The sequence below is a fragment of the Equus asinus genome, chromosome 1 (assembly GCF_041296235.1).
Source record: "Equus asinus isolate D_3611 breed Donkey chromosome 1, EquAss-T2T_v2, whole genome shotgun sequence".
Taxonomy (NCBI): domain Eukaryota; kingdom Metazoa; phylum Chordata; class Mammalia; order Perissodactyla; family Equidae; genus Equus; species Equus asinus.
The window spans coordinates 208,719,471-208,732,384 of NC_091790.1; the positions used below are offsets into that span (position 1 = coordinate 208,719,471).

The 12,914-nt window shown below is 43.5% G+C and overlaps 1 protein-coding gene across 2 annotated transcripts in view; it reads right to left on the reverse strand.

Annotated features, from left to right (window-relative positions):
* Window positions 1-10,935, reverse strand: part of NCAPG2 (non-SMC condensin II complex subunit G2) — a 72,262-nt gene extending 61,327 nt beyond the window's left edge. The window contains exons 1-6 of one of the 2 annotated variants that reach the window (XM_014830489.3): window positions 10,811-10,935; window positions 8,672-8,783; window positions 4,683-4,871; window positions 4,230-4,344; window positions 2,601-2,755; window positions 285-419 (exon numbers count right to left, since the gene is read on the reverse strand). In XM_014830489.3, the coding sequence (XP_014685975.1) occupies window positions 285-419; window positions 2,601-2,755; window positions 4,230-4,344; window positions 4,683-4,871; window positions 8,672-8,749 (672 nt within the window). In that variant the 5' untranslated portion in view covers window positions 8,750-8,783; window positions 10,811-10,935. Of the gene's footprint in view, window positions 1-284; window positions 420-2,600; window positions 2,756-4,229; window positions 4,345-4,682; window positions 4,872-8,671; window positions 8,784-10,109 lie in introns of both variants that reach the window. The other variant, XM_014830490.3, reaches the window with a different exon arrangement.
* Window positions 10,936-12,914: the final 1,979 nt, after the last annotated feature.

The following is a 12,914-nucleotide window of genomic DNA, read 5'->3' on the forward strand; positions in this document are numbered from 1 at the left end:
AATCTTTCTTAATTTAACATGCAATCATGGTTCCTTCAGGATTCACAATGCCACCTGTTACCATCTGATTTAATGATGAAATAAGCAATGACTTGTAAAATGTTTGCTTAATATTGCCATGCAGTAAAAATGACGTATAATAAACGAAATAGCTCTTGATAGCTAAGTTGACTCTCTCATTAACATTAAAACACTGAGCAGGGTACAAACAGCAACCACATGAGCTCAGGAGAACATCCACTCAAAAGCAGTTCAAACACACCAAAAAAGAAAAACCTATTTACCTCTTCTTTCTTGATATAATTAACATTTATGAAGCACTCAAGTAGCATATCTTTAATTTCTCTACTTTCCTCCAAATCATAATCAAAGCAATATAAAGCTTGATGAATATGCCAAAGCCGACATATGTTAACACCCTAGGAATGACATAAAAAAGAAAAACAGAGTTTTTAAATAAGGTACATTTCAAATTAACGATAAGAATATTTTATATCATAAATAATTACAACTCTAGATTATTCATCAAAAAGGAAGAAATAATGACAAGAGAAAATAGATTTTAAGTTGTGAATACCACTTATAGCTCTCAAGAACATTTTTTTAAAACACAGGCAAAAGCAGATAGAAATACTGACACCCAGCACTGCCAGGCAGTGTTCTGGGTGATGATGAAGATGTCTGAGTCTGCACAAACTGGTGCAGTAGCCATTGGCCACATCAGGCTATGGGGCAACTGAAATGGGACTGGTGCAACTGAAGAACTGAATTCTTAATTTTCTTAACTTTAAATTAAATTTAAATTTAAATAACATCATGTGGCTAGTGGCTACCGTATTGAAGAGCACACCTGTAGAATACTACAAAGACATTAAATAAAGTCTAGATTTAAAAGCTAAACAAAAATGGCAGGGAAAATGGATTTTAAAAAGATAAACAGGGTTGGTCCAGTGGTGTAATGGTTAAATTTGCACACTCCTCTTCAGTGGCCTGGGGTTCACCAGTTTGGATCCTGGGCGCAGACCTAGCACCACTCATCAAGCCATGCTGAGGCAGCGTCCCACACAGAAGAATTAGAAGGACCCACAACTAGGATATACAACTGTGCACTGGGTCTTTGGGGAGGGAACAAAAAGGACAAACAAATGATGGCTTACACAAACAAGAGTTTTTCATCACTCTATGGCCAGCAGGGAAAGTGAGATAGCTAGCTGAGGCTGCATAAACCCGAATCCTCCTTGGAGGCCACAGTGAGACAGACCTCCCACGGATGGGGGCAATGTGAATAGGTACGAGCTTTCTAGAAAGTTGTTGGCAATGTGTTTCAAGAGCTCCAAGCTCAAACCTCCAAGCCTCAAACTACGAATTTCATTTCTAGGAACCTCTCACAAGGAAATAAAGATTACAAGGGAGGAAGTCAAAGAGAAATTCCTAAATATCCCTAAAACAACAAAGACCACCTTGGGTGGTGGAATTGTGGATGATTTTTATCTTCCTCATTTTCCCTTTCTTTCATTTGTCTAATTTTCTAGGATGAACATAAGCATCTGTTGCTGTCTTGATCAGGGAAAAACTGTTCTTTTTCTGGATTTCTGAACTGTACACCAAAGATTAAAGGATGAGAAACAGCCCAAGTCACATCCAATCGTCAAACACGCTCTCTGTTGGCCTGGTGGGAACTTCCTCAGATCTGGGCTGAGGTCTGAAACAGTCCCACCGCACCTGCCTTTCTGCCCACCCCCACGGAGTGGCACCTGAATCTGGGTCTGAAGGCTCTCCAAGACGACTCCTGCCCCCTCTGTCCATCACCACGCACATCCAATCCCGTCCAATCCCCTCGTGGGATCTGCCTCTCAGAAGACCACACCAACACAGGCAGCTACACCCAATCGCCTATCTCAGTGTCTCATCCCTTCTTTGCTCCTAAAAAGATCCCCACTTTTGTTAACAGTGGCAACGTATCCCTTTAAAAGCTCAATCTCCATTTGCAGATGTGGCCAGGTGACAGACTCTGGCCTTGGATATAAGCAGAGAATTTCTGGGAAGGTCTGGCCCTTGCTGTTCCCCTGCCTGGAACTCACACAAGAAGGCGGAGGTTGGGGCTGGCCCCGTGGCCAAGTGGCTGAGTGGTTAAGTTCGAGTGCTACGCTTCAACAGCCCAGGGATTTGCCGGTTTGGATCCTGGGCACGGACATGGCACCGCTTGTCAGGCCATGCTGAGGCGGCGTCGCATATGCCTCAACTAGAAGGACCCACAGCTAAAAATATACAACTATGTACCGGGGGGCTTTGAGGAGAAAAAGGAAAAATAAACTCTTTAAAAAAAAAAAAAAGGGAGAGGTAGAGTAGCTGCCTTGCAACCATGAAGCAACACAAGAGAGGACAAGGCCCACACACCGAGGGAGAAGAGGAGACAGCCTGCATACGACCACCACGTGGAGCTGCTGCCCACCCCAGCGCCCACCTCCAAACTGCTTACAGTTCAAAAACCCTGCTGTGGAGGCCACTGCAGTCAGCCCACTCACAAGCAAGCACAACTCCTAACTGATATAAAGACACGCACTTTTTAGTAAAGTATATATTTTAAAAAGTAAATGTACTGTTTTAGTCTCGAGACTCTTCCTTAACAGCATGATAAAAGCCGTCTTCCCCATGTCTTCTTTGGCAGGCAGGCCTTTCTCCCACCACATAACACACAGATCCTGAATGGAACTCTGCAGCTTCCGTTCAGATTCAGGTAACGCATATAAAATACCTGAAACAGAGCACAGTGACTGTTCAACTAGTAAAGTAAATCAGTATTAGTTCAGGTTCAATAGTGTAGAGCGCTATGACTTACAAAGGTCCATTAAGCAAAAATTAGTTTAACTCACCAAAGATTTATATACATTATTTATAGAATACAAATGATGTTAATTAAAAAAATTGTTTTACTACTGTTATAAAGGCAGATCCAGTAGAATAGAGAATTTTAGAACTGGAAGACTAAAAGAGGTCATATTGCCCAAACCCTTAATTTAAGAGAGGCAGACATCGAGGCCACCCAAGTGTAAGCGCAAGGACGCCCATGGGAACACTTAACCCCAGAGCCAGGTCAGGTCTACTGATGGCTAATCCACTACAACTATCCCTCAGTGTGCTGGCCTCAAAGTATGGCTCATTGGTGAAAACAAGTAAAATCAACTATTATAATGAATACAAAAACTGCAGTGCTTTTATTAACAGAAAAGCTCAAGAATTAAATTATTAATAATGTGCTCATAATTATAATCCATAGATATCTGAATGCCATTATACTAATGTAAAATTCCCAAATTAATGGGAAGTTGGGAGCAACTACAGTATTAGCACTAATCATTTTATGCAAGTTATGTGGCAACTGTGCAAATAAACAAACTGGTAGTAACACTCACAAGACATTTCGGAGCTTTTTTGTATTGATTAGGGATGACTTCTTAATAAAACGCTGTATTCCAATTTAAGAATTCTGAATAAAACAGCATTCTAAACAGATGTATAAATCCAAGTGACGCTGAGAGTGAAAAACTCGATGAGAGAATTTGTCACACGGAACCGATTATACTCACATAGTGAGAGGTGAGGGTACTTGGGAGGTTTTTCTTAAAAATCATTACTTAAAATTACTTTTACATCTTTTATATCTATAAAATAATTTTATATAAATATTCATAATCAGATCATCTCATTAACTCAGACTAGTTTTCCTCCTAAATTAATAACTACAGTTTTACAGTTTAGTTAAAACTTGAAAAGTACCATGATATAAATTTCAGTACAGTAAAGCTCTCCTAAGAGTCATCAATTATTCCGCAGGTCGTGTTCAAAACACATTTAAAGAAAAAAATTCAATGTCATAAATGCTTGATTAAATTGAAACTACTTGGCAGTAACCACCAGCGGAGAAAGTTATAATCAGACTATTTTTCCTGATTATTTCCTATTTTTCATTGGTCCTGTAGGTCAAATAAGACACTCCTGAAAAACCTGCAAACAATAGCATTCTCACCATCTAAAACATTCATATGTGGCTTAAACTAACTACTCAGGATAGCTCATAAAATACTCCTCCTCCTTTTCTAGCTGAAGTAAAGAGCTTGAGGGTTAGTCCTGCCTCATTTCTGCCTCTAGTTCACCACTGGCTCCCTTCTGCAGAGCCTCATTTAGATGCCCCACTTCTAAATAGGCTGCATTATAACAAGTCAACTTACCATTTAATATGACAGCACATTCCAGTAAGGCTTCATAGTTCTCATTTTCATTTATTACAGACACAGAAGCAAGAATCACAGATGTAATTGCATGGATTATTTCTATGTTTTTTTTCTATAAATGAAAAAAATCAAAGTATGAGTAAATTAAAATCAACTTAAAACTCAATTTTTAAGAGAAATGTAAAAATTACTAAATTTATAAAAATCAAGCCACATTTCTAGCTTATTAAGTTGAATACAAGTTTGCTGTCTGAAAACAAGAGCAATGTTGAACAGTATCTTAATAATGGTGGGACTGGAAAACGTGAAACTACAATAAATACACTTCTAATATTCTTGACTTCTAATTTAAAATTTTTCCTTAACTTAAAATCCAACTATACTCAATAAACAATTATTTTTTTAACAAACAAAAGGGAAAAATTTTTATTTTTGAAAGACCAATGCTACCATTTTTGCACGACACTCTGTTTCCATATTATCTTCACCCTGGGCTTCCTCTGCCTGCCACCCATCCACAGGGCTCTCTAACAACACATCTGTCAATAAACTCTTGAGACGTTGCCATAGCTCTTCCTTCTGTTTCCTTGATAATTCATCTAGTAATTCATTTAAGTTGAAAGGGTCAGAAGCATCTTTCTGTAAAATAAATAGCAAGTATTACATTTCAACTACAAAAAGTTAGTTCTACCCTTTTTATAATGGCATCAAAAGAAAAGATTAAGAGCTAACTTAGTGACAAGTTCAAGAGTTGGGTTGCAGTTTTTGAAATCCACTCCTAAAAGGGAAAAGCACAGGAATTATCAGACAGAAAGTAGCAGATTCTTCCTCCAACTATTCAGCCCTAGTATCCTCATCTTTAGAGCTTAAAATTTAATCAATTTAGCAAAATCCTCCCTAAGATCAATCTGTCCAGATGTCCACCAACTTCAGGCCTATAACTAGGTTACAAAAGTATGCTGGAGCTAAAATAACAATAGCAACAATAATAATAATGCGGTCATGCCACGTGACTGCATTTTAAGTTTCCAGTCCCCAATCTGACTTGGGCCCTCAAAGCCCACCCTCTAGTCATCTCTAGACAGCCTCCTCTCCCATTAGCCAAGATCCTCTTAACTATCCTTAAAACCTCTGAGCCATCCACCACTTCCTCTCACTCTGAGCAGACAACCTCATCTACTCTTTAATATACTAAACAGAGGCCATTATCAAAAGGGTAGAGAATGCAGCTTAAAGGGACTCCCTATAGCCAATCTGGGACAATGAGTACCAAAACAGTGACAGCAAAGGATTATAACCCATTGAACAAAATGAGAATCAATGAGATCATACTGATAATGAGTAAATAAATAACAGACAATTAGCTAATAGTAGTGGCATGCTACAGAATGCCAATCACTAAATACAGAAGGAATATGAGGTGGAAAAAATCACAATTTTATAGCCATTATAATAATAATTGATTCAGGCAAGAATCATCAATGGATGCTAAACCCAGTGGGTAGAAGTTTGATGAGGAGCAGGGTATTTACCTAGTCTCACCTTCGTCACCCACAGATGACTTACTAATTAAGGAGTAAAGAGCAGCTTCAGAGACTGATCAAAACTACCACCACCAATAATGGGACAAACTGACACCACGTCCCTCCACTGAGGACATAACATCACTCATGTAGTTCCTGCCAAAACACATAAAACAATAACCAGACCATCAAATAAATGCAAATTGAAGGATATGCCACAAAATAGCTGCCTGCACTCTTCAAAACTGTCAACATCATGAAAAATAAAGTAAGGCTGAGAGACTCTCCAGATTAAAGAAAACTAACAAGTCAAGACCACTGAATGCAGGCACTGCAGGTAAAATATTGTACCAATGCCAAACTTCCCGACTTTGAGGATTTTATTGTGATTATCTAATACCTTGGTTCTAGGAAAATACACACTGAAATTTTTAGGGATAATGAGACACAGTGCCTGCACTGACTCTTGGGTGATTCAGAAGAACGTGTGAGTACACAGAAGGATAAGGAAAATATGTGGGTAGCAACGACCGGCACAGTTCAGTAGGGCATTCAGGATTCCTTTGTGTTCCTCTTGCAACTTTCCCTTAACTCTGTAATTATTCCAACAGGAAAGGAGAGGGCAGGCCTGCCCCTCCAGGGCCCTCTAAGGGGACGTCTCCATCCTGACTCCTGCCTCCTCCTCTCAGGAAGTCCACACCTGAGCTGTCCCCGAGTGCGCCTGCCTCAGGCTCTTGGCCCTCCCAACCCTTCTGTCTAGAATTCTCCGCCACCTCCACACGGCCCATCTAGCTCTCTATCAAAACCACCCGCCACTCCCATCCTCTACCCTGCTTGATTATCATACACACCTGTCTTCTTGTTTCTCTCCCTCCACCAACAGAACATAAACTCCATTTGGGCAGAAATTTTGCTTTGTATGCTGTATCCCACCCCTCAGAGCAGAGCCTGGCATAGGAGAAGGCACTCAGGACGTGTCAGTTAAATGGTGACTCTCTTCAGTCCTGAGTCCTCTACTCCCAACACTGATCCTTGACCCTCAAACAAAGGGAAGACAGGGTATGGCACAGTTGGCTCTGCTCTGTAATACTTGTTTTGAAATGCCAATTTGTTCCAATGCAAAAGATATATTAGGGAACAATTTGAGCAAAAGGCAAATTTCTGCTTTGCTTATGTGGGATTTCATCCCCAGGAGAATTCAGAAAACTGAGTGGAGCTGCAGGATCACACAAAACACGCACACCCCAAACAGCTGCCAGCTCCTGGGACCCCACATGCGAATGCACCTAGAAGGACGTTTTGTCATCACAGCACCAGTGTGATCCTGTGCTGACTGGGCCACCCAAGTGCTGTATTCTTGCCTTTAAATTTTAAATTAATATTAACTTAGCTTCATCATCAGCAACTTAAGTTTGTGATTTTAGTTAACACTATAGTATGTAGTTTACAACAATCTTTTAGACTTTAAACCACGTGTGTATTGCACATCAATACAAATCATCTACACTCCTACTGCAAATTGTTAGTTATCACTCTCTAATTGCTAATTATCACTAATCTGATTTTCACTGCGTGATCAGAACAAGTGAGGGATGCATCCTCTGCCCCAAGGTCACAAGTATTTTATAGTTGGTACCTTAAATGTTGGGGTTCCTCAGAGCTCTGTCCTAGACCCCTTTTCTCCTACTACACTACAGAGATGATCCTATGCATCCCCATGACTTAAGCTTCCAGCTGGAGCTGACGATGTCCAAATTTCTGTCTCTAGCCCAGGCCTGACCCCTGCCTATCAGATATCTCCTGGACATGTCCCTCGGGCAGTCATTCAGCACGTTCCAAATTGAGTCCGTCTTCTTCCCACGTGCATGATCTCGTTGAATGGCACTACAAGTCAGAACCTGGGATGCTCCTTGACCCTTCCCCTGACGCACATCCAGTCAATCAATAGTGCCAGCAGCCCACCACCTGACAGCTCACAAAGGCACCCAGGTCTCCCCACTTCCGTGTCCTAATTCGACCACCACTATGAAGGGCAGACTCTTCACTACGCTCTGGCTTCTCCTGTGGCTCTCTTCAATCGTCTTCATGTGCAGCCGAAGCAATATTTCCAAAAGGCAAATCCTATTTTTCTGTCTATCTCTTCTGGCCCACTAGTTTTCTCTCCCTCTTTTGTTCTCTTGCATGCAGGGGACTCTTTGCTTAAAGATAAAGCAGAGATAAAGTCTCTCTGGATAAAGTCTCAACTTCTTAAAACGGCAAAGCAGGCCTGATGTAATCTAGGTCTCATCCCCAGGGCTCAGCTCCTGCCCAGTCCTCACCTCACATTTCTACACTCCAGCCCTACGAACATCTTCAGGTTCAAACACAACCTGCCTTCCTCAGTCTGTAAAGTTACCCCTTTGGTTAACGGGGCCCCTCCCCACATCCCTTTGACTGGCTGACTTCTGTGTACCTTGTAGCTCTGAGCTCCCAGAGCCTTCCCACTGGGATGGGAACCATTCCATGGCTGGATTTGGGGTCCCACCTGTATCCCCGCCCCAGCCAAGCCCACACTCTGCTGTATTTACATGCCTGGATCCACCACAACACTGTAAATAACTGTGGACAAAAAAGTATCTGTTTTCCTCACTATGCCACACACACAGCAAGAGATCAATAAACAGTTGTTAGGTAAATAGAATGACTTCACGTCCATCACTCAGCATCCTTACCACATCCTTCTTAAAAGAAAGGAGGAAACACAATTTGTGAATAGCTGCCCATCACCAGGTCTATTTGAGTATAGTTTTTTTTTAAATAAAGCTTGGTTCCTAAGGATTCACTGAACTGACTATATTTCATTTGTAGACATAATGATTTTAGAAAATGTTTTACATTAACAGTCAAAATCACAATAAAGCTAAACACAATACTTACATCAAGTTGAATGAATTGCAAAAATTCTTCAATCAGCTCCTTAGATACCACTTGTACAAATGTCTCACGTTTTTCCATGACAAACGAAACTGTTCTTCATAAGGCATTTACTCTGTGGAAAACAAAATCATACTGAAACCAACATTTGTAAATATACCTCTTCCTAGAAAATGTAATTTGTTACTAACATTCAAAACTGCAAGAAAATTCCTGTACCACCTATGGTAGACAGTTTCTAACAATACTCTGGCATAAAACAAGTTACAATATCTAAAGAATAATGTGCTCATTTTCTTTACTGAGGCGAGTATCAATATCACATCGTGTTATTATCAACTGTTCATGAAGCTGCCAATAAGGAAAGAGGACTGAGGGGCTCCAGGAGGCGTGCCTCCCCTCCCCTGTTAGTACCTTAGCAAGATGCTCAGGCAGGTGCGAGTCAGCTCAGCAAAGAGCGGGCTGGCCCAGCCACTGAACCCTGAGCCGCCCTTTCCAAAGCGCCATCTCTCCATCAAGAATCCCAGTCAGGCACCTCGTTATGCAGTGTGGCACTGGGGTCCCCTGGGAGCTTGTTAGCACCTGCACTGGGTGCGCCCAACCACAGCACGCTCCTCCCCACCCCTGCGAGGAACAAGAGCTCAGGGGATTGTGTGCAACCTCCTTCCCTGCCTGTGTTTCCCCTAATAAATCCTATTTTCCATTACACCACCTGGTGCTAGCACTGCCCTGTTTGACATCAACCCAAAGATGAAGTAATAGCAAAATGATGGAACATGCACACAACAGGACCCCTCCCTTTAAAAATAACTGAAAACCTCCTGCACCGCTTTAAAAGAGCAATATGGAAAATTATTGGTACCAACGGCAATAATTACAGGGATAGAGAGTCATCCTAAATACAGAACCCCAGATCTTAGTGTCTAAATTAAACCAAAAAAATAACTTCCCCAAGCAACACCATGAAGTCTGGCCGCCTCACGTCTCAACTCAGATGTCTGAGCTGTGAAGCAGAGCTTCCTACTGGCCGAGCGGGCGGGGAGGGCAGCCAGCAACAAGCTGGACAACTAACAATGGCTAGTACCAGCTCACGAGTTAAAAACAAACAACCTTCCAAAAAGGTGCAGCCAAGCACACGGAACCAAACAGCCTAAAGTGGCAAGTTTGTGAACCCTCCCCACTTTCGGGAACCCTCGTAACTTTTCCGGTTGCCTCTCTTTCCAAGCACTTCCCTTGGCACTTTAGCCTTCACACTAATCTCCTTCCACCAGACCACGTCTGTGACCACGCTGCCCTGTCCTCTCTGACACTGGCGACTACAGTTCTTTAGGGTACTCCCTTTTCAACTCAGTCTCTCTCTCAAAGTGCACTACTGTACTATTCGCACACAAGCCCTCCCCCTCCAGCCAGATGCCACTTCCAAGGAGAGGGATCATCTCACCAGCAGTTATCTGTCCCCACTGCAGGGTGCTCTTCACGCAGGAGGTCTGGCACTGAGGTAAGACGAGCACTAACAAGGAGATCCCTGTCACCTTGTCACCGCCTGCAGGCTGTGTTCCAGCCCTCCCACAAAGGATGAGAGATGCTTGGCGACAGGTTCCCCCAGGACACAAGGGCTCAGGGAACTGATCCTCTCTGAGATCCTCTCCTCAGGTCCAGGGCAGGGGTCCCCTCTGGGGTCAGTCCCCGGGTCCAGGGCAGGGGTCCTCTCTGAGGTCAGTCCTCGGGTCCAGGGCAGGGGTCCTCTCTGGGGTCAGTCCCCGCGTCCAGGGCTGGGGTTCCTCTCTATGGTCAGTCCCCGGGTCCAGGGCTGGGCGTCCTCTCTGGGGGCCAGTCCCCGCGTCCAGGGCTGGGGGTCCTCTTTGGGGTCAGACCCAGGGTCCAGGGCTGGGCGTCCTCTCTGGGGTCAGTCCCCGGGTCCAGGGCTAGGGGTCCTCTCCGGGGTCAGTCCCGGAGGGAAGTCACGGGGCGTCAGCGCGCCCAGGACCCGGGCGCCCGCCTCTCCCGGGGCCGCCTCAGAGCCGCAAGTCGGGATCGCGGCCCACGCGGAGGCTGCGGTGCTGGGGACTCGACGCGCCCGACCCCCGCCGTTTCTTGGCGCCCTAACCCGAGCCCTCCGTCGGCCGGCACCACGGCGCTCACCTCGTCCCCCGGACCCGCCGTTTCCCGCGCTCGGACCAGATTCAAACCCGCCCGCCGGCGCCCGCGGCGCGCCCGCCCGCCCGCGCGTCACCACGCGCTGCTCTCGCGAGATCCGGGGACTCCTGGGCGGAGCCGCTTGGGGGCGAGAGGCTCGCCCCTCCCGCACTCGGGCCCCGCCCTCACGCCCGCCCCGCCCACACGCTCGGGCTCCGCCCACACGCTGCGGCCCCGCCTCTTCCACGTGAGCTCGGATCCTGGCATTTTGTCTGGCGTGTAAATTTATCATTGGCTTGAATGACTGACACGGATTCAATCTTTGATATAATTGTAAAGATTGACTCTTAATACTGTGACATCCCTCTTTATATACTTCCAGCGAAATCTGAATACTCTTAATAATTGGATACCTGGAATTCTTGAACTCATATTTCCATTCCGTGACTCCCACGTAATTCTGTCCTAACCGTAACATCAATTTTTGTTATGCAGTTATTGCAGATCATGTCTCCAGCAAAATATATATATAAATATATAAACTGGTATTTTTAATATCTTATGACCACAATGCTCTGGATTGAAAATGTTTTTACATTTATTAGAGATACAAATAGATCAAAACCATATAAATAATCATAAATTTTAAGTACTTACTAAATATAAAACTAAAATTTTGTTGAAACACACCTCAATGCTATGGTTAACACTATTTTTTCAATAAATTCATGTTTCCAAGGATGAATATTTGATTCTGATTTTTCATGTTTATAGATGTAAATACTCAGAAAACTTGTTCACACAAATAAGGAGACAGAAATGAAAAAAAATTAATAGCAATGTCACTCAATTCCTTGAATATGTTTTAGTTAAATACAAAAACCACACACTGATCTATCATCAATTTTTTAAATTTAATTTGTATCAGCTATTAATCTGATTGGGCTTTTCTTCAATTTTTGTTGAAAGCAAAGACTGGGAAGTTGCCTGAAATTCAAAAATATTTTCTAGCCAGTCACTTGGAATCATTCACTTTCTCAGTTTCTAGGAAGTTTATGGGAAAAACTTTACCCAGATACATTAAATCACTATTAATTATATCAGTTACTCTTTCAAGGCACTTCTGTCGATACAGTTTTTTTTGCATTTTTGTTTTTGTTTTTGTTTTTGTGAGGAAGATTGGTCCTGAGCTAACATCTGTGCCAATCTACCTCTACTTTTTTCTTTTTAGGAAGATTAGCCCTGAGCTAACATCTGCTGCCATTCCTCCTCTTTTTGCTGAGGAAGACTGGCCCTGAGCTAACATCCGTGCCCATCTTCATCTATTTTATATGTGGGACACCTGCCACAGCACGGCTTGCCAAGTGGTGCCATGTCCTCACCCGGGATCTGAACCGGCAAACCCTGGGCCACTGAAGCAGAACCTGTGCACTCCACCACTGCGCCACAGGGTGGCCCCATCGTCCTCTACTTTGTATGTAGGTCACATCCACAGCAAGGCTGAAGAGTGGAGCAGGTCTGTGCCCAGGATCCAACAGTGAACTCCAGGCTGCCAAAGCAGAGTGTGCAAAACTTTAACCACTCAGCTATGAGCTGGTCCCCTACAGTTCTTTTTAATAAAAATGCCTTTATTGTTTGCTTTATATACGTTTTCCCCACACCTTGGAGAGCTGCATATTTAACTCACTTAATTTATAGAAAATGTCTGCTAACAATGCAATCGGTAAATCCTGGTCTCATTGTTAAGCCAATCAGCCAAATCGGAATTACCTCTGCTGGAAAAGTCTGAAAGAGTTTCATAAACTACTAAGAAATAAAGAATGTGTCTCCTAAGATCGTGGCCCGTGGGCCCTGCCTGGACTCATCCTAGTCCTCCTGTCCTCCAACTGGAGTGAGGACCTGGAAGAAGACTGTCCCCTCTGGGTCCAGCATGAACCAACTCACCGGGCTAAGACTTCATCTCATTAGGCTTTAGCTTTTTTTCCTCTTGAGAGGGAAAAGGAGGGCCCCAGAAACCCATGTCCCCTATCTTGATGGTGCACTGTGCTCACTGTGCCTCTTGTTCTGTTCATGTTGGTCACTACACAAAGCCCACATTCTGAGACCACCC